The following is a 26438-nucleotide window of genomic DNA, read 5'->3' on the forward strand; positions in this document are numbered from 1 at the left end:
TGAATAATACTATTTTTTCGTATGTAATACTGAATTGTATGAAGAATAGAAATTGTATATATAGTATATAATACAAATAACACTAAATAGTAAGATACCAAAATAGTAATACAACTAGTCCAGTAAGAGAATAGTATTCTGAAAAAAGTGCATAAATCTATGCTTCTATATCTTTAGGTAGATGCACAGGTGTTAATATTTGCTGCTAACTGAAAAGCCAAAAACGACTGCTTCTCTAATATTTGCAATGCTGATTTTCTTATTTTTATTGAGTTTTACCATGTCTTGTTCTTAGTCTACTTTTCTGGAAATAAATCTTACTTTTAACAGTCAGTCTGTGCCTGTATACCATTCCTTTGTAACCTCCAAAATAGCTCTCTTTTACCAAAATTAGGATATCAAGGTCTCAAAGATAATTTGTTGATTTGATAATTTTCTTTAAATTATGTTGTGATAATTTGATATTTATCGCTTTGATAATTATCTCAATTAGCCTTTTTTCCTGTTATCTCAGAGAAAAGGCTCCTTTAAATTTAATTACAATGGTCAACCAGGAAAAAAGATCCAAAGGAGGGAAAGGTTTCAAAGTGAACTTCATCAAAGATCCAGCACAAGAGAAGGGTCTTGTAAGTGCTCCAGCAGGCTCAATTAGAGTTCTTGGACCTGGAACAAGTGCACGGAACAAATCTTAGGGAAATTTGTTGTTATTCCATTCATAGAACTTGGTGGTTCCGATGCTCACATGAAAAAAAAAAAGTGATGACTTTTTCTTAATTTAAATTAAAACATTTCCAGCCTGCAGAATTGTGGAGAAATGCTTGACAAAGCTTGATCTGTAAAGTTTTGAAAACAATAGGATAATTAAAAGTAATCACAGTACCCTCTTAAAAAGAGTTGCTGGTTTTCAGGCGTTTTACTCATAACTGTAGTTGCAATACCAACATTTTTCTATTAGGCACTTTATTTTTAATGTAATTTCAGGAAACTCTTCATTACTTCTGGTAAAATTCCTGCAGACATTTTTTTCAAAAGATGGGAAAAGTTAAACAGGGCAGAAAAGCCATGATGACCTACTGTTTGAGTACTCTAGATTGTTGTTTTTTTAATTTGTCTCTGTGGTGACTCTGGCACATCTATGGTCATGGGACAAATTAACAGAACAAATTACTGTGATATTTGAGATGACACAGCAGGAGGGTCCCCAGCAAACTGATGGGACTGGGATGATTCAGGGTGAGTTTCTCCAGTGCAAAATGAAGCAGTTAATTTGTCCTGGGATTTCAACATAATTTTGCTGTGAGGCAGATCTAGAACACTCACAGAGTTGTGGGCAGTAGTCCTCTACAAAGGCAAAATGCTTTAAATGCCTTGACCTAGGTCTGTGAGAACTCATTTTACCTTTGCCTAAGACTGGTTCCACATAAAAATCCTTTAATTATCTACAAAAATTGAGACTAAAGACTCATTCCAACCCACAGGTCAGTCTCATGACTCATGATTACCAAAAGCATTTCCAGAAAGTACTATGTCATCCTGTCCCCTTAAATTATCCTCTCCCAGTGCCTTTGCTATGGGTCTAAATCAGTACTACGTAATCATGTTTCAGATTTTTCTATTCTTCTGCTTTCCCTTCCTACTCTGATCTGTACACATGAATTCATACGACCCAGTTCGCTGTTACCAAATAACTATCATTATACTTGAGAAGACTAGAAAAATGTGGTTTTCTGTGGTATAAAAAATCCCACCAAAATAAAAACAAACCCAAAAAACCCTCTTTCATTTTTAAAGGTCATCCCTGCAGGTCTGAGATTAGAAGCGCAGGGAGCAGGATGTGGATGTACAGAGCTGCCTGCCTTCCACCTCTGGAGCTGCCAGTCTGTCCCCTTCTGCCAGGGCAAATCTTCTCTGCTAAGAGCACATCTGCTCCACAGGCTGGCTGTTCAATCGACAATGATGTCTCGTTTCAAGTGTGACAGCACCGACCTGCTCGATCTCCATTCAGCTGCAGGTGGGGGCAGCGGAAGAGAAAGGGAGGGAGGGAGAGGGAGGACACTGCAACCTACGTGAATAATTGATAGTGCAAGGAAAGGAGAGCAGCTGGGTTCCCTGTCTCCATCTGCTCACCAGCTGGGGATGAGAGATCCTTGCTCAGGTAGGGGATGAACAGCTTAGCTGCTTTTATTCTCATCTTGCTTGCAATGCCAATTAAAAATATTTTGCATCTAGAAGGAATGGGAGCAAAGATAGGTGGGGGAGGGTTGATCCAGATCTTCTCTGCTGCTTGTGTGGCGTTGTGTAACGGATAGAGTTTGGGGCAGTTTCATTCTCACCAGGGAAAGTGTGTATGCTTTTTAAAAGACATTGTGCTATTCTGCATTGTGTAGAGAAGCAGTTACAGAGAGAAAAAAGGGAGAGTGGAGGTGGGGAGATCGGATGTCTGTGTAGGAAATGAAACAAACTAAAGGGATGGAGGGGCATGAGAGAGGGTCTGCCCAGACTCAAAGGAATCCCACCCTGATTATGTCAGTCATGGACATAAAATGAGGAGTCCAAGTGCGCTGCGGGAGGTGCTGTCTGTGCACACCCGGTGCTATATTTAGAAGCTCTGTGCATAGATCTGTGGAAACAGCTGATGTGAGAACATGTGTGTTTCTGTCTGTGGATGCAGCTTTGAGTTTATGTAATATTGGAGTAAAACTTTAAAAAATACAGGTTTTGCCCTGAAGAGTTTACCCTTGAAGGATATACTGCTGTGTTTATGTGGTACTGCGCAGCTTCCGTGAGCTGCTGATGTTCTTACAATGACTCAATTAAGAGAATTGCAGGGACCAGTTTCTGTGTTACAGCTAATACAGGCTTCTCTTATGTGAGCAAGATAAAATGCTAATGAAATAAAACATATTGAAAAAATCTGCTAACAAAAACTGGGAAAATATATAGCAAAAGCTATGGATACCAATTACTGTAATACATATATTAATGTGCCTACGAGGATACATGAAAGAACAAAAAACTTATATGCCAGTCCCTAAACCACGCCATAACTATAAAATGAATAATGATCTATGCAAGTATGGACACATATAGGGATTAAAATCTGAGACTGTAAGTACACTGGATTAGTCATATAAGAACACAAGTATTAATAGGAGCTGAATCTACTTACTACAACAAAAGGCTTATAATAGGTAATATTTTTGCATCAGCAGGGTAAATAGTAACAATTGTTAGCTTGATTGTAAGTTGAGGAACAGAAAGTGGTCCTGTGATTTGCTTACATATGATTTATTCATATTGCTATTGCTAAAGGAAGTTAATTAGAACAGTAATTGGGGTATTTAATAATTGTTTACTGTTTTGCTTATGCATGTTGAGAGCTTTGTACACAACTGGAATTGCACTGAAGGTTAGGTAAAGCTGTGAGGCAGCTAAATGAAAGCTGAGCTCAGTGTGGTTTTGTATGTGAACAAAGTTGGCTCTTGTCTGTCATGGCAAGCTGCCGAAGAACAAGAATGGCAGAAAGACCTGAGCCTCCCTGTATGCTTTGCTTTTCACCATGACCAGGCTTGATAGTGCTGCTGATAATGACCCTGAGATGGGGGAGGGCAATAGTTACTGCTGGCAGCCCTCTCTAACAGCAAAAAATAATGTCTCTTCCTCCTTCCTAGATGCAGCAGAAATGGCAATCTTGGCTTTTTGCCTTGGTCCAGTCACATCTCTACTCAGACATTCAGGTGAATGAGTAAGACCTGCTTGTGCAGAGAGCAGCTGCTCTATTCAGTGCCCTGGGTCCATTTAGGAAGCTTTGGAGTAGGAACGAGGATGTATGAATTGGCCCATGGTCCAGCATCAGATCTTATGGGGAATTACAAGAGGTAGACAAAAGGAAATTGAGTCATCTTGGCTCCATTCAAGTTACTAAAAACAGCAAGTGGACCCTTTCGTTGTCCATTCAAAGTCATCACCTATCTTTGATTCCTTACTCCTTACAGTCTCTTTGCCTGTAAGAACCCACAGATCCTTGAAGACCCCATAATAATTTCTATCCAGGTCTTTCAAGAGTAGAATTTATACAAAGCATTAGGATGAAAATAGTGCATTCATACCCAAAACTTTGAAATTACTCCTTGCTCTCTGCATTTTTCTTTTTCCCCTCCATCTCTATCTGCCAGCTCATATTTTCTGTCTGGTCTGTTTGCATACTGTTTGCACTCTTCCTTTACATGTTTTCCTAGCTCTCTGGCAAATTCTGTCTCTTGTTCTGCGTTTCCTTATGTCCCCTTCATTAGTCAGAAAAAACCCATTGTGAGGCTGACATTTGGCGTAAGGTTGTAGCCGCTGTTTTTATAGGTCTTGATGTAAAGAGAATACATGACATCATCCTGTGGAATGAAACTGAGAAGCACGGGAAAAAAAATATGTGTCCAGAAGAACTCTGTGTTCTCATTTAAACACAGGTATATTCATATTCTTTCTATAGCAGACCATGTTCTCATGCTCAGTTTTTTTATCAGGAATGACAATCTGTTGATGAGTGAATGGAAAAACATGCGGTTAAGGCATTTGTGACCCCTGAAAAATTGAGCTTCCCTAGTTTACACATTGCATCAATGAGGTATTTCATAAAGGGTACAGAAACAAATCTCTGCTGTACTTGATGTATGTCAGGTCCAAATGACACTGATTTGGATTTGGTAAATTTAGTATCTTCCTAGCCTTCCCTTTAAAAGAATGGGATTTGTGGAGAACTGCTTTGATGCTCACTTTCCTCACTGGATACTGAGAGCCTGAAGACGTGATCTTGTTCTACAAGAGAGTTGAATAAGTGAAACCCCTCTGTTGTCCCTGTCTAACGCTGTGCTCGTGTTACCCTCCCGGACAACCTGGAGAGCAGCGTCCCCGGCTCGGCTGTCCCAGCAGCGGCTCCCGCCCGCTGTGCTCCATCCTTGGGCTCCCACACCGGGGGGCTCCAGGGGGAACAACCACAGCGGAGGAGGGGCAGAAGCCATCCCCCCATCCCCCCTCGTCTCCTCGTCCTCCATCCCTCCTCCTCCTCCCCCGCTCCGTGCTCTCCGGGCCGGGCCCGGCCGTGCGGGTCCCTTCCCTTTCCATGCAGTGAATCCCGGCCCGAGAGGAAGAGGAGGGGTGGGGGCGGGAGCCGCGGCTTCGCGGGGGGCCGGCGGGGAGCTGTGCCCTTCTTCATGGCGAGGCCGGGGGAGAGCGAGCTCCCGAGGAGGGAAGCCGGGAGCTGACTCAGCGGAGCAGCCCAGCATGTTTTCCCGGGAGCACGGCGTCCCTGCCGGAGCCGGCGGAGGGTAGGTACCGGTACCGGTACCGGCAGCGGGGCCGGCGGCAGCGGGGCCTGGGGCCCTGCCTTCCCCGGGCAGGGCAGCGGCTGCCGGCGTCAGGCTCGCAGCGCTGGAGCAGCAGGAAGAGCCCTCGCGGGGTGGCTGGAAGGGCGGAGAACCCGGGAGGGGAAAGGCCACGGCCGTGCCCAGCCCGGCGGGTCCGGCTCCGGCTGTGGGCCCGGCCCTCGCTCCCTCCCTCGGTCCGTCCCGGCCCCGCTCCGGCCGCGGGAGGCGGGCCGTGGGCGGCCGCGGGTGCCCCTCTCCCTGGAAGGAAAGAGGGAGGCTCGGCAGGCTTTCTCCTGCCGTCCTCGGAGGGTGGGACCTCTCCTATTGGGACTTCTCAGGAGGTGGGAGTGCGGGTTGGATGGCAAGATTAATTTCCCCCTGGAGTTCTCCTTTCTCCTGCCCCGCAAGGAGAGCTGGCGGGGTTCTCCGGGCCCTCCCGGTGCCCTGGCCACCGCTTTGTGGGTGCACGAAGTCCTGAGCACGGGCTGCCCACGAGTGGGAGCCGTGGCCTCCAAGGGCGCTGCCCAGCAGCCAGAGGGGAGCGCGGGTGGGAGAGACGCTCCTTTCTGGAAGTCAGAGTCTCTGGGCAGAAAGTTTGTGACCAGCTGAGAACAAACTGCCTCTCATCTGTAGTGATAGCTTCCTTTCTCTAGCTTCAGTAATTCCTTCTCTTCAGCTCCAGGAATCCATGTGTAAGCAAATTTCAAAGCTGTACAGGTGTTCTGAGAGTAGGGCCATTCATGTCATGTTTTCAGCTGTCTCCACCAAATAGCTAACGATTGTATGTGGTAAAGCAAATGCCTCTCTCCAAGGCAGAAACAAGGGACTGAAACAGCAGAAGCTGTTGTTCAAGAGAAGTGGCTGCCCAGTTTTCCTTATGTGCATTTCAGGCCTGTTCTTGTCTCACATCACCTTTAGTTCTTCTAAATTGCCTGTCCCTTCTAGTGAGGGATTTAAAAAACATATTGGTGTCTTCCTGCAAGAAACTCTTATCAGGCTGGGACACCAGTTGTTATACTGACTGTTGTTCCATAGATAGCTGCAAATCATGCTGTGGTGTTTCTCCTAGTGGAAGGCTTCCAGATTAGCATAAGTATTTACAACAGCTATACACCTGCTTCCCTGTGAACTTTCAGGAAAACAGTTATCTGAGGATTTGGGGCACTTACCTTTTAGAGTGCATCAAATCCCCATTTGCTCTGGAATACTTATGAAAGGGTGTATGAAATTCTGTCCAGTTTGTGTTTTTCTTAGAGCAAATACTTGCATTGACTTGGTTTTGAACTGGCTCAGCTAGAGCAGATAGCAATGATTTTGAAAACTGGGTAGAGAGATCCTATGACTGAAATAGCAGAGGATGCTGCAAGGCAGGAATGCAAGGCATGAGCAGAGTTGTAGTGGCTTAGAGAGCTTCAAAGGTTCTTGTTCAATTTCAGAATTGACACCGGAATTTATCAGTGGATCAGCACTACCTACATTTAGTTTGATTGTTTGAAATTAATGCACTGGTTACAATCACTAGTAAAATCCTGGTTTAGCCTTCAGCATTTTCTAGGCCCTATGCTTCCCCTTATTGTCATTTCCTAGGAATAAAGCTTCAGCAAGTGTACATTTGCACATAAATATTCCTCTCCCAATCTTCAGAATTGCTTTCCTTTTTCAGAAGGATGATGTTCTTCTTTTCTGTGGTCAAAGAGTTTGAAGTTCCAATTTGAAAAGAAGTATGTTTCCTTGTTATAATACAGTCTAGTGCTTTTCATTCCAGAAGTTCAAAGTTCCAGAAATTGAATGTGGACTTTAAAGAGATCATTATAATAGCCCCAAATTTTTGTGATATTTTATAAAAGATAATGTAAAATCCAAGGCATTCTCTTGGATTTCCAAAGGCCCATGGAGTATTCCTAATTTAGGATAATTACAGAATTGTGAACATCTCTGAATCTACAGTAAGACTGGTCATTTTGGCATCTGCTGGACTCATTTGGGCAATAGAACTGTGCTAGAATTCAGTGGTAAAGAACAGTTTCGCCCAAAGTTTTCCAGTCAGTCCAGAGTGTTGAGATGAATTTATGGTGAGAGAACAGGGGCAGGATTGGCCACACTGATCATGTAGGAGCTACCAGATTTCCATGATGCAGGTGTGTATTTAACTCCTCTGAATGATTCAGCATTCACCTCAGTGGCATTCCAAAAAAACCACTAGCATGCATCAAGGCTCCAGGACATCCAGTTGCACAAAAGGTTCTATTGTTACACTTCTTTCTGAAAATGAGAATGTATCAAATTAAACTTGTGCCTTTTTAAGGTTTACTGAACAGAAACTTCAGATTTTTAAGAGACAGGGAAAATGTTTCATGTACTGCCTTGGACATAAATTTTGCTCGTCCCAAACATTCTTCAAGTAAATGAATAAGATGATAAATAAAGCATGTATTAGTATAGTATTAATATTAATTTAAAATACATTTGCCATCAAACTATTTCAATATTTATTTGAGGTTGTCAAGACTAACTCCTACGTCTTCCCTCCCAGACATGTTATGGCATTAATTTCTAGATGCATTATACAGATTTTTCTCATTTGAATCTCAGGAGAAAATTGTGGGATGTGCTATTTTGTGTAGATGAGCCTATATGCAAGTTACATTATACCATTGAGCCACTAAAATGAATTGTCAATTCTCAGAGAACTGGTGAGCATTAGGATTCTTGGAGCTTGTGACAGAGTAGTTTCAAGATTGCAGAAATATGTGAGAGGGAATGTAGCCACTGCTTTCAAAGCAAGGGTCTGCATGGAAGCAGCAGCAGTCATGCATCTAATAGCTACAGGACAGCAATTCTTTACTGCCTTTTAGGATTATTATATGCCTTGTGGGGCTGAGTGCACCCTCAGCACGTTTGCAGATGACACAGAGATGAGGGGTGTGGTTGACAAAACAGAAGGGATCATCCAGAGAGACCTGGACAAGCCTGACAAGTGGTGGTCCTGTGAGAATCTTGTGAAGTTCAACAAGTCCAAGTGCAATGTGCTGCAGCTGGTTTGGGGCAATCCCAGACATGGGCACAGACTGGGAGATGAGCTCATTGAGAGCAGCCTTGGGGAGAAGAAATTGGGGGTTCTGGTAGAGGAAAAGCTGGACATGAGCCTGCAGTGTGCACTACAGCCCAGAAAGCCAAACATACCCTGGGCTGCATCACAAGAGGAGTGGCCAGCAGGTTGAGAGAGGTGATTTTCCCTCTCTACTCTGCTCTTGTGAGACTGCATGTGGAGCACTGCATCCAGCTCTGGGGTCCCCAGCACAAGAGAGATGTGAACCTGATAGAGTAGGTCTAGAGGAGGCCACAAAGATGTTCTGAGGGCTGCAGCTCCTCTCCTACAAATACAGGCTGAGACAGCTGAGGTTGTTCAGCATAGAGAAAAACATGTAGTACTTAGAAGGGCCTTATTAGAAAGGGAGAGTGATTTTTTACAGGGCAGGTAGTAACAGGTTGATGGGAAACAGTTTTAAACTACCAAAGAATAGATTTATATTACATGTTAGGAAGAAATTCCTTGCTCAGAGGCACTGGAACAGGTTGCCCAGAGAAGCTGTGGATGGCCCACCCCTGGAAATGTTCAAGGCCAGGTTGGATGGGGCCCTGAGCAATTTGATGTAGTAGGTGACATCTGGCTGAGGGGTTGGGACTAGATGATCTTTAAGGTCATTTCCAACCCAAACCCTTCTATGATTCTGTGACCACCTAACAATCATATTCATGATTTCCTTACAAAGTGGGTGAGTCCTGTCTCCTGTAAACTTTTGCTTAGTTCCCAGCCCTACCTATGTGGCCTTCACCATGACTTAACCCCAGTTCTGACTGCTCGTAAAAACTGTGAGAGGTGTGGAATGTTTAGATAGTAAAAGTGGAGAGGTGCAGCTGGCAGTGAGACTGTCTGTAGTGCTGTGGACAATGCTAAATATGTCTTCTAAACTACAGTGTAGTGTTTGTGTTGCTTTTTATTTTCTCTTCTATGAAATCAAATAAAGTCCTGCTGCTGTTTGTACACACTGCTGCTCCAGCAGGGACCATAGTAATAATATATTTTCTATAGCAGATGTGCAGAGAAAAGCTCACCTAATCTCCATGCTGGCTGTACCAGCAGTGGTAACACAAAACTGCCTGTATCTCTGCAGGGTGTTATCGGTTCTGTTCTAGTGCCATCTCTGTTATGCTCCTGTCTTTGAGATTAATACCCAGGCTGTGGCAGCTGGGGCTGTCCTTTTGGTGCTGATTTCAGTGGTGGTTCAGGACTACTTTCATCCTTTTTGATATGGTTCTGTTTTGAGATCTGATTCTCAAAGCTTCTCACAAGACATGTCTTAATTCTGTTCCAAATCCATGATGGAAGAGGAGCTTGGCAAGGAAAAATTATTCAGCACTTCCATGACAGTTGTGAGGAAAATATTGCATGTGAGCAGACAGAGCAGTCAGAAGCCAGAAAATTTTTGCTGTTACATCCAGAATGTTTGAAAGTGGCAAGTGGTAAGTTCAACAACTTCAGGGATTCTCAAAGGTAATGACAGCTTCCTTATAGGCAAGAAATGGCCTGAGGAGAGGAATAGTATGCAGAGGGCAAAGGAGGCACTGCAGGCAAGCACTGACATCTTGAATTCTCTTCAGAGTTAATTTTTTATTTCTTTTTTTTTTTTTTTCTGCCTCTGTCTGTTGCAGGAGGTCTGAGGAGGCGGTGCAGGGTTTTAGTGATGTTATAGACTCTTCCACTGAAGGCTTTCCATGTGTCCTCACTCCTGCTGTCCCCAACAAGGTAAAAGCAGTCCATGTTTGGCTCAGGGCTGGTGTATGCTTTGAGTTATATATGCATAAGAATTGTCTGAAATCAAGCTTGTGTGCATGTATGTCTTACAGCTATAGTTGCCTCCTTCTGTGAGAATCCTAAATTTGCTAATTTGACCAGTTCTTTTGCCATTCTACCTCAAGTCAATCTGACCCATTGAAAGAGGAAAATTCCTGATACCTGACTGACCAGGTTTCAGGTCAAGCTTTTGCAACACAAGTAGAAGACAATTTGGCCAGTTGTTTTGTGCATGGCAAACAAGTAGTTTCTTTGCCAAAATACAGACGCATCTGTTGGCTCCTTCAATGTCTGGGTAACCACAGAAGATAATGTTAGCTTCTGCAAATGTCAAATTATTTTCCTCTGTTGTCTTTTCCTTTTCACAGACTGCGGACTTGTTTGAGATGATTGAAAAAATGCAGGTAAGAAGAAGTAATTCTATCAACCTTTGAGATCTCTTAATTTTTTGTAGCAAACAAATAATCAGCTACTATTTGTCCTATTGCTTCACTCACAATGTCATTTATTGTGGGCTTACAGAATGTTTAGATCTTCTATGCTCAATTTCTTACTCTTCAATGGGATTTCAAAAGCAGTTTTCTGTGTTCATTTTTCCAGTCAGCATGATGGAAGCAATAGACACAGGTTATTATAATTCTGTCTGTTCTTTGCAGAAATGTGATTCTGAGTGAAAATCAAAGTTGCAATAAGTTATCTCTGGCATCTTCTTCAGGCAACTCTGTTCTGCTGGGTAGCAGATATAATGATAGATGATTCATTGGGTGTTAACCTAACTGCATTTAGCAAGGTCAGACAATTTAATAAATAACTACTGTAGGTCCTGTCTTAAAGTTGTGCAAGAAAGAAGGACTCTGTCTTAATTCTTACACAGAAATACATGCATTTAGTTGCATATATTATGTTATAAACTTTAAACAGGGCAGAGTTGAAGTTTTTCCCCTTTCACTATATCAGATAAAGAAAATGTAATATATGTGTTAAATATCTAACAATGAAGTCTTCAGATTTTTCAGACTGTGTATTCTCAGAGCATCCTTGCAGGTTACCAGTATTTTCTGAGTGGTGCGTCTTCTTTAAAGTGATGTGGTTAACCTTGACATAACATAACATATAACATAACATAACATAACATAACATAACATTATATAACATAACATAACATATAACCACAACACATATCACGTAACTCCTGCCTTTTATTATGTGCTGGAATTAAACTTATCAAAACCATTTAACTTACTTTGTGGAATTTGGGTGATCAAATTATGAATATGGGGAAACTGACAAAATTTAGTGAGACTACAAAGGTGAGGAGGTGGAAGGTAGCAGGAAAATGCCGAGTTGTGAGGCTGAAGTACTTTTTGGCAGACTGGAGAGGAGGAGTGGGGGAGAGGGGCTGAAGGTGTATCTGCCATGTATTCATATGCAGACAGACATAGACCTTGCAACCACTATTTTGACATCCAAACTATGTTTGGGATGTGTTCTCAGTGCTTTAGAGTAGCAAGCTCTGTAAGTGTGCCAGGCTCATTTAACTGCAGGAAAGTAAGCTTGAGCAAGCAGTGCTGCTTTAATTCATGCACATGTTCAAAGGTTGTGATAGTCCTTCCCAGGCCTTTTGAAATATGGATAAGAAAGAGTCATTACCAGGTGTCCGCAGTGGAAGACTGGTGCTTAAGATTGTCAGTGTTTCTTAGCTCCCAGTTTACCATATGTAAAGTCTGACTGGATTTGCACCTCTTTAGTTAGAGAAATATCAGGGAGCTGATGGGAATTTCCAAGGCATGCAGACTGCCTAATTTTGCATCTATGGTGTTTTCTTAGCTGCCCATTATCAAGACTTTATACCATTTTTTGTTTCTATTTAAGCTTGTTTTGTCACCTGACATGTACTAGGAGAATCAATAACTGCTGTTTAACAGATTTTTTTTGAAAGTTAAGTTTTCCAAGAGGGAAAAAAAAAATTTCTCTAATACTTTTTATGATACTTTTTTAGATTTTGACTAATTTTTTATTCTCTTATGTTTGTTTTTGCTTTCCCTTTCCTTCCATTTGACTGTGACTATCCTTTAGATTTGTTGAGTCATTCTTGAAAATGAAATCTGGGATTTTTGTTAGCAATCAAAGTGAGTGAAAACTAAAGCAGGAGACTTGAACATTACTTCTGTAAAATAACAACAAAAAAGCCTCAGGATAAAATTGATTATTGAGTACTTTAACAATTGGATTGGAATATAATTGTTAGACTGAAAATTAGGATAGCCATTTCACAATCTGTGTGATAAATTAACAGGTAAAGTTGTACTCCCTCTTTACATTGAAACAAATCCCAAGATCTGGGAAAGAAGTTTACCTTTTTTTTTTTTCTTTCTAATTTTCTTTTTGTTTTTCTCTTCAATTTTATTAATAATTTATTGGAAATAAGTGGGCTACTGTCCATATCTTTCTCTGCTTACAGATCTAGTGAAGTCACAGTATATACTCTGTTAAGGACACTTAGTAGCATGTTGTTCCTAGATTGCTTTGCTTTGCAGTGCAGGCAATTGAAAAACAAGGGAATTTTATTTTATCCAATAAGCTCAGATATTTCAGGTCTTCATCATAGCCAGTCCCTCTTCACTTCACTGCTTTTTTTCACTCCCTCTATTCTGCATTCTTACAATTTCTGCATATTCAATTTTATTTTCTCACAAGTACTTTCATGCTTTTTTTCCCTGTGTCCCCTTTTGTATTCAAGTTGTCTGTTTTGAGCTAGTCCCCTCAAGGCACTGCTCTTTCCCCATAAAATATGTGTATTATAGCATTGTTATGCCATGTTGGACCCTGACTCTGGGTCTGGACACCTTTTTCTCTGTCATTCATTCTTTCATCCTGCTCAGGCCAGGTGTTTCCCCTGTGCAAGACCTTGGCAATATGAGATTTCCAGTCTGATATGAGATTCCCAGCTTCCTGTAAGCTATTCAGAGGAACTGGCTGTGCTGCAAGCCAAACCAGATCAAGCCAGAAGGATGTCTCAAGGGGTGGCTGAGACTGCTGCAGTTTATTCCTCTCCCTTTTGAGGAATGACAGTGATCATCAAGCAGTTGTTCTGCCCATGCTTTGATGCTGCAATAACTTAGACTGCATATTTCTTCAGATCCTGGTTACCCTTTAAAATAAACCTTAGACTGTACAACCCAGGGTTGCATTATTCTTACCTTAAGCTTCACTCTAGAGGAGAATTTGGTAGATTTAAACATGTCTTCTGCTTCCAGGCTACCAGGAGTTTCCTTAAGAGTGCAGAGTCATGGAATGTGCTGGTACATTCCTTTGCTCTCTGCAGGGGCTCTGACACAGAGCTCCTTTACAGCAGCCCAGAAAGTTTTCCCTCAGGCTTGCTGAGATACTGGTCTTCTACCAGGATCTCCTTCGAAACTGGAAAATTCTTGCAGTTATCAGATCTGCCAAAAATACCAAGGAAGGAGAGAGAAATATTAGAAGATTGCAGTTTCCCAATCTCCATTTCTGTCCTAGCACTTCCCACAGTTTGATGTGGAAGTCTGTGGCTGCTTTGTACCTATGTGTCCATCCTGCATCAGTCCTGTTTTGACAGTGCACAGGACTTTCTGGTAGTGACAGGACTTTCTGTCTCTTTTCCAAATCCCTGGATTTCACAACCTGGTCTTCCTTGTGAGTCTCAACTCAGTAGGTTGACAACTGAAACTGGAGACCACATCAACAAAACACTTTTTAGCACTTACATTCCACAAACTCAACTTTTTCAGCTTTACAACTTCCCTAAATGCAAAACAGTTACTAACTACTTCTGCAAAAGATAAAGATCACTTGTCAACCTTAATTTCACAACTCACCACATCCTGGTAATTGGTTATTCATTTTGTCAATGTTGTGTACTGACATCACAATTCAGAATTTATATTCTGAAGTTTTCCTATGAAGAATGTTTTCAGGTTGGTATTTGTTTAGTCTCCATTGCTGAAAATACAAAAGGAAAATAATTTCTTTGGGTAGAGTGTGTAACTGTCTTGAGGCTCAGCTTTTGTAGTTTGATCTTGTATCACCCTGTAGATAACATGTAAAGCATCTTTCTCCTAGTAGAGCTAAGGAAAGTAATTTGGTTTTTTGTTATCTGCTCATTGTTCCTCGCTCGCTTTACTGCGTTTCTGTATTTAACCAATTAAAATTTGTTGTTACTGCTACTTTTTGTGATTGAACTCAACTTCAGACTTCTGAAGAATGACCTCATGCATCTACTACTAGTCTCCCTTACCCTGGAGTGTGGCCATACTGTTTTACTTATGATGTTTCTTAGAGTATTTTAAAGGTGTTAAACATTTGTTATGTACTCAAGGTCTGGCTCCTCATGATTTCATGAAGGTTAAGGTTTTTTTATGGCTCCTTCTTAGGTTTTTAAATAAACTTTCATTTTCCTAAAACCTTGTTTTTATGTGAATTAGAGTTTTGGGGTTTTTTTCTTTCATTTTTTTTCTTTTGTTGCTCCCGCAAAGAGCATCCTGATTATTATTAATCCTCAGTAGTAAGGTTGCTGTTGCTCAGTGTTAGTGGTAGTATGCTAGCAGTTTTTGTACCCTGTACAGCTGGAGTATTGTCTAAAACTCTTGTTCCTGAGCCTCCTAAGTCTCCACTGTAGACCTCCTTTGAGATTTACCTATTTCTACCAGAATCTAGTTGACAGACTTGTTCCACTGTAGAATATGTGCATAGGCATGGCTGTTACAAATCCAATCCTGCTTATTTTTACAACAAAGTTAAGAGCTGCTTATCCTATCCAGAATCCCTGATTAGCCATGCTAGTCACCGATGGTATATAAAAATGTAGTCTCAGCACTATCTTCCAGCATGAAAGTTACAAGATTTAGGTGACAGTAGTTGAATACTCATGTACTGTGTGTAAGAGGATGTTTAAAAAAACTGGTGCTCACCTTCCTATCTGATGATGCAAATTCTGCTTCTTACTCTTCTGTCTGTAATGCCCACTTGGAGTATGGCCTGTTGACCCTTGCATCTGCTGCTCTGGGCCTCTGCTCAGTCTGTGTTGGGGCCCTCCTCACTAAAATTGTCCTATTCTCTTGTGCTTCTGCTGCAGAGGTGGGGTGGAAGTGAGCTACTTTGCCGTGGTGAGGAGGCAGAGGATGGAATAGCCTTAAGGAGGAGATTAAAGTCCTAATGCCAGCTCCTGATTCAAGAGGAAACTAGGCAGCCAGTAGCCTTTTGCCCTGTTATTTCAACCCACCTCGTAGTCATTCCGTTTTTTCTTTTTATTGTTTAGGATAGGAAGGAAGGTAGCTAGAAGAGATTAGTGAATCAAGTAAGATAATCAGTTTGGGAGGTTGTTTTTAATATCTGCCATTTGTCTGCTTTTTAAGAGGTATAAACTTGGGGTAGCTTTTCAGTTTTCATGACATATTAAGGGACTAGCTATGTTCTAGCTTCACTGTTCCTTTTATTTTTATCTTCAAAAGTTTCTTAAAATGGAAGATTTTATAGAGGGACAAAATATGCATATTGAGGATATGGAGAAGAACACAGAGGGTAAGTGAAAAAGACATACCGAAATACAGGATTCACTGTCTGTGACTTTATATTTCCAGGGGAGTCGTCTGGATGAACAGAGATGTTCCCTTCCAGCTCCTCTCAAGGTGAGGCCAAGTTGTTGTTGCCTCCTAAATTTCTGAGAATGGCAGATAATTACTGACCTGGCCTGCAGTGTACTTTCATACTGGAATGAACAGGGAGTCTGCAAACATCCCAAAAACACTTATTAACTTGCCTTTTTTATTTTCTTTTTTTTTTCCCTAGTTGCTGCAAAATGGGGTGAAACTATGTAGCTAAAATAGAATTTTCTAATTTAAGTGGCTCCAATAAGAGTTTATTGTTGTTAAAAGTTAGTTTTGACTAAGTGATTTCTTAAATTTATTCAATTTAAGAGCTGTAATAATATTTATGAAACCACATAGTATTTATTTCAGTAGTCTGCTTGATGACTCACAGAGATGCTACTAGAAAGTTGATCTGTTTTGCCAATATTAAGGCAGTAAGAACAGATTCCTATCTTTAAATACTCAAATTGAGGATTAAATTCCACTTCTTCAGTCTCAGCTCAGGCCTACTAACCTTAAAATTAAACCTGACCTTGACTTTTATCTTGGGATGACCTATAAAAATGCCACATCAAGAATTGACACAGCTTTATTCTGACAGAGATAGTCAGTGCTCTTTGTGGTGATGGAGGGGGCATCCAACTGGCATAAACTGGCTCAGATGCTGCTTCTGTTCTCTGAGTCACACCTCGGCATTGCTCAGATGCATGCCACAGAACAGCCATGGAGATGACACAGCCTCAATCTCACTGTAAATAACAGCACTTTTTTCCCCATTCCTACTGTCATCCCTGTCAGCAGGACAGCAGCTGTCTAGCACTCTGCAGAAGGAAAAGAGAGAGGCTGCCTCTCCTAAACACATCAAGTTTGCCTATAGTTTCGCTACTTCCTCATTTTCCATGCCTACATTCCCTGTAATTAGGAGGAGGAGGAGAGTGGGTAGAATCTGACTCTGAAGTTTATTGTTCTCAGAGTTCTTTATTATAATGCTGAGACCTTGGAAGTGGAGTCTAACCTTAAGTCCTGAAGTAAAACTCTAAGGATGACCTAGGGCAGACCAGAAGCTGAGGATGCAGCTTGCACAGTCATGAGAGCATAATCCTTTAAAAGATGTCACATTTTTGCTAATGGTCTCTTCTGATTTCAGACAGAAGAGGAGTATATTCCTTATCCTAGCATCCATGAGGTGAGTTAGTACTGCTCTCTCCTCTCTGTATGTCCTTGGACTTCATTGGTTTTTCAGCTTATTAGCATTCCAGCTTACAGACCTGTCAGCTTTAATGCTTTCTGTCCTTCTGAATAGGTATTACAGAAAGGGTGGCCATATCCTCTCATTATCCTACCCCAGTTTGGGGGCTACTGGATTGAAGGGACCAGCCACAACCTCTCCAGCTTGAGTCCAACTCTGTCTGATGTACCCTTTTCCTGGAGTGGTAAAGTGAAACTGGAAAGTGACCCTACAGCCAAGCTGTACCGCAAACATTTTCTGGGAAAGGTAAGGGTAACCTTCAGAGCCTTCTTTGCCCACTCATCCACAAGGTTGAAATGTCTCTCAGGCTTTTTCTGGTTTTTTTGAAGTCCACCAGAAAATGCTGCTGCATTTCAGTTCCTTATGATGCCTTGGACTGATGTAAATGAGGTACATACTAAGATATGGTCTGTAGTCTTTTCAATTGGTTGTGTCCCCTTGTGAAACATGCATCGTCCATTAATAGAAAGATTTGCACACAAAGTGCTTTTATTTATTTAAGAAGGTCTTTTGAGTCTCTTATACAGATACCAACCTTGGGATAACAAGTGGACAAAAGTGTAATAGTAATAGTGGAAATGGCATTATTTTTAGAGGGGACTTCAGCACTGGCAGTGCAAGCTCCTGAGCAGGAAGCAGAACATTCCGTTTCCCTCACTGTTTGGTCATTACAGAATGTATATGTTGAAACTGGGCCATGTGTTTTATAGCTGTTGATTTTAATAAGTTTGGTCTTAAATGTTCCATGAATTTAAAAATTCCAGTTTGATGCATAAGGAAACAGAGCTAGGCCTCATAAAGTGAATGTTTGCTGGCCAGCCATGAAGGTACATCTGGGTGGGCCTATTTAGGGAATTGGCTTATTACCAGACTGAATCTCAGGATGGTATTAGCCATAATGAACTAGTGAGAAAAACTCATGATCTTTTCTGAGATTTGGTTCATGGCATAAGGAGATAAGAAAGCTTGACAAGTATGCTCACACTGCATCTTATTCAGTGATCTCCCTCAGCAACTACTGAACAAGTTCAAACCTGGGATTAGGTGGTGCTTTGCACAGTGCTGGGGACCTGTGCTGCAGTAGTTATGCTTGTCAGAGTGATCTTTTGTAGTGAATCTTGTTCCACAACACTGGAGAATTATATTAATATGATTTATAAATAATTAGGGAAAAAAAATAAGCCTTCCTGGGGGCTTCCCCTCAAGACTAACAGATTTGCTGTGCAATCTGTTAATAGACATTTATCTTGCAACCTTCTGGAAGCTTTCAGTATGCCAACTGTAATTATTTTTCTGTCATGGTAAATTTAGGGTTGTGCTTGAAGGCTTCCAGAGCCAGAGAGGACAAGAGGCGAATTTGGATATGATTTTTCCAGTCCAGTTGTTGGATTCACTGCTGGCCTGATATCACAAAACAGTTGAGGTTGGAAGGGACCTCTGGGGCTCATCTTGTCCATACTCCTGCTCATGCCGTCATTGTTCCTTCCAAGTGAGATCCAGGACTTCCTCTATTGTGGAGCTTTGCATTTGCAAAGTGTCCAACCATTAGGGCCTCAGTACAACAGAAAAGCTTTCTCCTATATTCTTCCTTTTCTGGTGTCCGGTGTTTTATTCTTTGTCTTAACTGATGTGAATGTGTGTCCATGTTGAGTTAAACATGCAAGTTTTTGAGCAAGCCAGTGCTAGAAAAGAACAAGATGAACAGGACTCTTGTGTCACAGAAAGCTCCAGCCATGGCTAGAAAACTTTCCCCACGGTGTAAAGGCTTAGTTAAGGAGAGAGCTCAGAGCTTTTCCAACTCACTAGAAGAGTATTTCTTCAGTGCAAAATTAGCAGTGATTTTGATGCTGTGTTGGATCTTTTTCTTGTTGTTAACATGGGAAAGTTATTTCAGCAATGTCAGGAAAGGTCTCTTTCATGCTTTGAATAACAGCAAACAGTTCTTAGCTGAAGAGTCTGAAAGCATCATATGGTGGGAGAGGCATAGCCAGTGGTTTAGGGAATATCCTCTAAGGAAGACAGGAGATCAAAGTATTGTGTGGTACTACAACCTTAATGTGCATGTCTGTGTTGTGGATGTATGTATGTAGATTGCTTAAATTCAAACAATTCTGTGATACTTTTTACAGAACATCTTACAGCAGACTCTATAAAGCAACCTCCAAAAAAAGTGCTAGAACATTTAAGCCATAGCTCAGTTCCTTTTCCTTGCCTCATGATCTGTATTTTATATGACAATTACACATTAAGATTTATTTAGGCTTTAGGAAGAAGGCTGTAAAACCTTATGTCTTATACTGTGGGAATTATTCATGTCTATGTTGTTTTTCAAGGCTGTAATGAAGAGAAGTAGCCTGAAGCAGGGAGGGATCTAATGAAGGTATACATTGTAACTGCCAGTCACATAAACTTAGGGTCCAGTTTCTCAAGCACAGGAAACTCTCAGTGCTGCGGGAGAAGCTTTCTTGCTATGCATTCATATGTGATCATGTATTTCTCCATTATGCTGTCCTTTCTTCATGCTGGTTAAAGTTGCTGCAGATAGCAGATGTCTTAGTAGCTTTATAACTTCTTAGGCAAACTGTCAGCATTCCTTGTGTTTTCTGTTAGTTGTTTCCCTTGGCCCATGGAAGATAGTAAATTGTTTTTAGAGAGATATATTTGAAATCCAGAACTACCTTTCAGACTGTATTAAATGTTACAGAAACTGCTTCTGTGGCTGAACAAATTTGTACTTAATACATAGATCATCTCAGCTCCAGGGTATCTTGTCATAACTGACTTGCAATTTTCAGTATCAACTGCAGAGCCTTTTGATGGTTCATCTCTAACTTCAGGACAGCTAACAATAAAGGCTGCTGTCCACTGAAGGAATATCAGTCTCATGTATGTTGCCTATGTGTTTTTACAGAGGAAGAAAATCATAAGGAGTAAATTATATGTTTATTCATACATGATTGCTCACATCTCAGTTTAAACCTCAGGCTTACATTCAGGATCAAGCTACATAGCCAGAGTGGCTTTTACAAAAAATTCAGTTGTTTTAAGATCTCCACTAATTCTGTTGCCTATTCCCCTGTAAGGATCACACCCACTTGTGCAGCTCTGCCTAGCTATGTCAGCTGCAGAGCTGATAGCCCAGTATCCAAAGCAGTTGAGATACCCCTGTATTGGACCTGCTGGGGTCTGGCTTAGATGTCTCATCTCTGGTCTTTGGAAATCAGTGTTACTTTTAGCCACAGCTAACCTCAGGCTTTGGCTCCTCTTCCTTCCTTTGCCTTCTAGTTCTGATTTTTGTTGGCATTATGCCATCTTTTTCCTTAACTGCCTGTCTTGGCCATCCAGCTTGGCATTTGACTTCTTTAGTTTAAGGACTTTGATTCTAGACTTCAACAGACCATGGAACATGGTCTTGCTTTGCTCCTTGAATCTGTCTCTTCCTCAGCTACTCTGTATTTCTGCCCTTGGTCACAGTGGCTTACTGCACCTGATTCTCGTTCACATCCCAAAAATCCATTATGATCCTGAAACTCATGGTCAGAGGAATTAACTGTCCTTTGTGGATTCCTTTGATTTCAGCTATTTTTCCCATGTACTGTCACTGACCAGTGTGACAGATCACACTGGACTTCAGTGATTTGAACACTGCAGCAAGAGGCCATATTATTCTGTTTGCCTCTTGGCTGCTCTTAGACCTTACCTTTTTCAGACTGCCTTGTTTGATCAGCCATGGAACCTTTTGCCCAGTATCCAGGCAGTTCTGGGTGTTGGGTGTTTTCTGTCTCAAAGAGGAGGTGAGGACAATGACATCTTTAATACTTTAAAAAGTTAGACAGCTACATCTTCACATTTTGGTTTAGGGTAGTGACTGTAGTCTTATTCCTATTTTTTGTTTCAAAGAGAGGATTGGCTGTGTCCACACAGATACCAGAGTATTTCACTAGATGTATTTTTATTTCTGACAGTGAATCAGAACTATGATTTATACAAAAGATTTAGACAGCAAAAGACAATCTTACCAATGTTGAGAGAGGTTGCAATCCATCAGAGCCGGAGCAGACTTTCTAGGCATATATATATTCTGTATATTCTAGGCAAAAGAGGGAGGAACTGACAGACTAGCAACAATTTTTTATCAAATTACACTTTACTCCCACTGAATTCTTCACCAATTTATTGTACCTGGAGTATTCCTGTCACAGAAAATATTCCAAGCCATGCAAGTTTTCACTGTACAACTGAATACAACTTGCTGTCCCACTTCTGTGTCATACATGAGGATGATTTTCCACTAGGATGATGGGAGTGATCAAGACATTTCTGCATAATTTCACCTAAACAGTATTTTCCTTGTGCTGAAGATTTCCATACATGTCCTGTGTCAAAAGGCTTTAACCTTTTGAGGTTAGAGATTATATAGCAATAGATATGATATAGCAATACAAAATATACATTGCTATACCTAGGCCACTGGAACATGAGTGTATACCCAGGAGAAATGTATGGCCACAGCCACTTACATAGAGAGACTGTGAAAATGTTTGCAGTATCTTTCATTATTTGACTGCATGGCTGTTCCAGGCACACTCCACTAAAGTTGGACAGTGTTAGTGGCATTGCTGAGAACAGTCTTCATCTGCAAACCCTCTTTGCTTACTGATTGTATCCTTCCTGACATGTGAGCACTCTTGGAGTTCAGTCATTTACCATAATCCTGCTGTTGCTCTTTAAATAAAAAATTCCCACAACCACATCCAGTTGAATGTCTGGAAGACACTGCTTAGTCAAGCAGAACCTGAATGGATACAGGGAAAGTCTGTGAAAGATAAAATTTTATTTACAAGAAACTCAATTTCTTCAAAACATGTTGCTGAATGTTCTAATACTATTCCTTCTCAAGTGCCCTTGTGATGTTAGACAGGTGAGGAGGAACTGAACTGACTGGATGCACTTTGACTGATATGCTCAGGCAGTGATGATCAAGTGGGCTGGAAGACAACATGCACAGATCTGGAAGCATGCTACTCCTAGTTAAATTAAAAATTAGCTAATCTTGAGTGACAGGTTGTATGCCAAAGAGAAACAACCTGGAAAGCTTCTCCAGGAAGCGTGTTTGGGATAATGCATTTTGGTTTCCTGTTTGCAGGAGCACCAGAACTTTTACTCCAGTGACATGTCCTTGGGCTACCTAGTACTTTCTGTGAAGTATGAACAGATAGAGAAGCAGGAAAATCTACGCCTGTTGCTGAGGTAACAGTGCCTGTTATTGAAGTGTATGCTACTGTGCTGTGTCCTTAGTCTTACCTTGTGCTCCCTGTGCATAGATGTGGGTGTGAATTTCATATCTTTCTTCTGGAGAGAAAAGAAACTGCAAAAAAAACTTTGAGGCTTTTTCTTTTGCCTCTGCTCTTGAGTTGCTCTCAGCAGTTTCCTTAAAGAAATTGGTGTGGTGCTTACAGGTGCATCTTCATAGTACCTGTGTGGAAAACACCTTCCCTCAAATAGAAAGTTTTTCTGATTATTCTGTCTACTTAGAGACATGTGAGTACTCTCTAGGAGAATATGGATTCCCTAATGAAGGACAGCCCAGCCCAGGTTTTGTACTTGAGACTAAGGCTCCCTTGAAGGTGTTCTAGAACATTCCCTATATTCCCAGGGCAGTTTATGAAGCCATAATCCTTAGGGAAGGTTACGAAGAGAGACATTATGTTATGAAGAGGGAGCTGCTGGATGAACTACAAGAAGAACAGAGAAGGATTTTTTGTAGCTGAGAGGCCACTGCAGAGAAATTTTTTACCACGCTATGTGCTGGGTGCACTCCCAGTAGGCAATGCTACTGGAACCAAGTGATGTACAGTTGCCACTGACAAGGATTTGTCCAGGACTGAGGAGTAAAAAATTATTGCATAGGAATTAGCTACAAGAAAATCACTGGTGAGTTTCTTCCACTGTTTCCAGAGAATGCTTCAGATTGCCAGCAATGATCTGGGAATAAAGAGAGAGTCTGTTTGGGAGCTGTGCCAGGGAATGTTTAGCTTCCTATGTGGAAGAGACCAAGAAGAACAAAAGGGTAGTTATTCCTCTATTAAGATATTTTATTGTATGCAGTACTTTTTTCCTCAATAGCTTGTTTATAATGGTTTGAAGGGGCTTTTGACAGCCCAGTACTTCTTCCTTAGAAAGATATCTCTCCTTAAGTACACATACAAAGAGGAAGACAGCTTTCCTCTGTCAGCTTTCTGGAACAATGCTACACACCATTTTCTACCTCCTTTACTTCGCACAGATCTGCTTTCCTAGCCTGTTTCTAACAGACCTTTTAACAATCTTTCAAGCCCTCACTGATCATGGGAACCCCTTATTATTCTGTGTCCATGAATTGTATTTTGACATTTAGATTTCTGTGAAAGAAAATGGTGTGGGAGGGAAGCAAAATACTTCTTCAAGGCAGACAAGAGTGCAAAGGAGCAAAGACACCAGGGGCTTGTGTTTTGTTTCCTCTGCTTACTACAACAAATGATGGGCAGTGAAAAATGAAAATACCTTGCTTTTCCAGTGATTCTATGCACCATAGTTGAAATTAACCCTCTGGAATTAACTGCTTTAACAATACTTTGAAGGAATGGTTATGCTTTCATTAAAGATCCAGTGTTGCTTGTGTCTCCCTTCAGTCAGTCTCTAATACCTTTTTTGTTCTATGTCAGGACTCGTACTGGCACCAAACATGATCTAATTCCCATTTCCTGTTTGAATGAGTTTCCCAATGCTGTTCAGATGGCAAAGGTGAGATTCATGCTTGCCTATTTGTCTTAAGGCCTCATTCTTCAAGCTATTTTCACCTCTATCCTCTAATTTCCCTCTTTTTCTACTATTCACCAGTAGAACTGTTACATGGTTCCCTTTTACCCTTCCATTTGCCTTCTTTTCTTTCTCTTCTAATCTTACCATAGAATGTTTGCCTGAAGGGGCTCCTGTCAGATAATTATATACAGTGCCTCTGCTGTCATGCCTGCAACAAGCCAGGGCACATGATAATCACATTTCTATTTCCCTGTCTCTCTCACTCAACAGCTACTGTGTGAGGATGTGAATGTTGAACGCTTCTTTCCTGTCCTGTATCCCAAGGTACAGTATTCTGATATGTCTGTATATCACTTTTCCATCAAGATCTGACTAATGACATCCAGTTGACAATTTCTGTTTTCATTACCTCAGGCCTCGCAGCTTATTGTTGCATTTGATGAACATGTCATAAGCAATAACTTCAAATTTGGGGTAATCTACCAAAAGCCTGGACAGGTAAGACCCATGAGATCCCGTGGTACTTAGAGCAAAATGAAAAGAGTCAGTTTTCTTAGCTTAAAGGATGTAATAGCAAGGTCTGCACTGTCCAAAAGCAGTGGCATGAAGGCAGCAGTGTTTGTGCAGTGCCATGGTTCCCTTGGCATGCCTCTTCCACCCACAATTTCTCTGGCAGTTTAGGTTTTGTGGATCTCTGAACCCTAAGTCTAACCCTCATGGCAGCTTGGGGCTGAGGCACAGAACCCCAGCACCATGGGGGGCTCAGATCAGAAATGTATTCAAGCAGAAGGGTTTGTTGGTTGAACTGTCTATAGAAATTACTGCCTGTTCTTTGTACTCCTTCTGCTTCTTACTAGTTCTGCTTTCCTTCTATAGACAACTGAAGAAGAAGTCTTCAGTAACACAGTAGAGAGTCAGGGTTTCCTGGAGTTCTTGGATTTCCTTGGTGACAAGATTCAGCTGCAAGATTTCCGTGGGTGCGTACACAGGGCAACTTAACCTAGGGAACATGTGTTCAGAGACTGTGACTCTGTTACAGCTCAGCTTCCAGAGAAGTGCTGCATCTTCTGAATCTCAGTGCAGGTGAAAAAGCCCTGGATGTTTTTGTCAGCCATAGTGTCTGGGAACTAGCTGGAACTTAGGTCTCTTCTGGTATTTTGATTTAAAGGTCTCCTGGTATCTCAATCTGACATGCAGCATCAGCAAAGAATAGTTTTACTTGGCAGTGCAAATACAAATTTGTTTCATAGTGGTATGGGGCAGTATTATTTCAGTCTCTTTCTGTGGGGCATCCCATCCCTTCTGTAGTTCTAATGTATGGAATGTGTTTCTCAGAAGAATGCTAAAGAAGGTAGCTACTTTGAGGATCCCTGGTTTAAATTCATAGCTTTTAACAAACTAGTATGTTCACCAGCACGACCATAGTGCAGTTTCAGTCATTGCATTTGTTTGGGGAAGACTTGGTGCCTCACTATCACTGATTTCCTAAAAATTACCTTTGACAGTCCTCATGTAGTTGCTGATACTGTCTGTCTTCTCTCTGTTCTCTCATTCTTCTACTGCCTGACCTGTGGCGTGGTGTGGATTTGTTCAGGTTCCGGGGAGGCTTGGATGTTACCAGAGGTCAAACAGGCACCGAGTCAGTCTATACAAATTTCCGGGGGAAGGAGATCATGTTTCACGTGTCCACAAAGCTGCCCTTCACAGAGGGAGATTCCCAGCAGGTATCAGGAGGGGGAGTAAGGATTACAACAGTATGTCTGGGAGAGGAGGGGTATTTGAAGGACTGCATAGAAGGGACAATGGTTGACTGTATAATGTTGGGAATTATGGCTGCAGTAATAGCAAAAGTAGTGATGAGGGGTTTGGTGAACAGTTGGGTGTGAGATGTTAGGCAGACTGGTGTTTGAGGTCCCATCATACTGTTCTGCTCTTTTTCACCTGCCTTCTCTCTTCATTATTTCTTTCCTCTCCAGCTTCAGCGGAAGCGTCACATTGGGAATGATATTGTAGCCATCATTTTCCAGGATGAAAGCACACCTTTTGTCCCTGATATGATTGCTTCTAATTTCCTACATGCTTATGTGGTAGTTCAGCTCACTCATAGCACCACTGGGGACACTCTCTACAAGGTAAGAATCAATAGATTAACCTGTACTGATACTGATCCTTGACATGGAAATAGGTTCTTGGGCCTTTGGGAGAGGTACAGGTTCAGCCAGATGTCATCCTAATTTCTTGAGTATCTACACCTGAAAGCTGAGTTAAGTTGTATGCTTTTCTATGTAGCTGACTAATTTCTGAATCTTAAAGCTTTGGAATTGAAGCAGAAAGAATTCAGATAAAAATTTTTGTTTACATTGCAGAGCACGAGCCACAGTTGATTGTACTTTGGGGCCTGTCTCACTTACATTGTCTGCACTGCCTGTGCTGCACAGTACAGCGCTTGCAGCTTGCAGTGTGGAGGCTGCAGGTCAGATAGAGCGCGTTGACCTAATTATGGAATCCAAGCCAGCTACACCTGCTTCTGGGGATTCCAGAACTGATGCCCA

At 41.5% G+C, this 26438-nt stretch overlaps 1 protein-coding gene across 19 annotated transcripts in view; it reads left to right on the plus strand.

Annotated features, from left to right (window-relative positions):
* Window positions 1-1662: 1662 nt before the first annotated feature.
* LOC110480865 (rap1 GTPase-activating protein 1) overlaps window positions 1663-26438 on the plus strand; it is a 43823-nt gene continuing 19047 nt past the window's right edge. For 16 of the 19 annotated variants that reach the window (XR_014958535.1, XR_014958539.1, XR_014958537.1 and 13 more), the window contains exons 1-13: window positions 5166-5318; window positions 10071-10164; window positions 10581-10616; window positions 15828-15875; window positions 16984-17022; window positions 17140-17331; window positions 22232-22335; window positions 23790-23868; window positions 24157-24210; window positions 24301-24384; window positions 24763-24863; window positions 25481-25610; window positions 25863-26018. Coding sequence is in view for 14 of the 19 variants with exons in the window: in XM_085592317.1 (XP_085448443.1) it covers window positions 5275-5318; window positions 10071-10164; window positions 10581-10616; window positions 15828-15875; window positions 16984-17022; window positions 17140-17331; window positions 22232-22335; window positions 23790-23868; window positions 24157-24210; window positions 24301-24384; window positions 24763-24863; window positions 25481-25610; window positions 25863-26018 (1161 nt within the window). In the remaining 5 variants the exon portion in view is untranslated. The other 3 variants (XM_021549158.3, XM_085592387.1, XM_085592378.1) reach the window with 2 other exon arrangements.

Source organism: Lonchura striata, chromosome 1 (genome assembly GCF_050655825.1).
Source record: "Lonchura striata isolate lonStrDom1 chromosome 1, ASM5065582v1, whole genome shotgun sequence".
NCBI classification, from domain to species: Eukaryota; Metazoa; Chordata; class Aves; order Passeriformes; family Estrildidae; genus Lonchura; species Lonchura striata.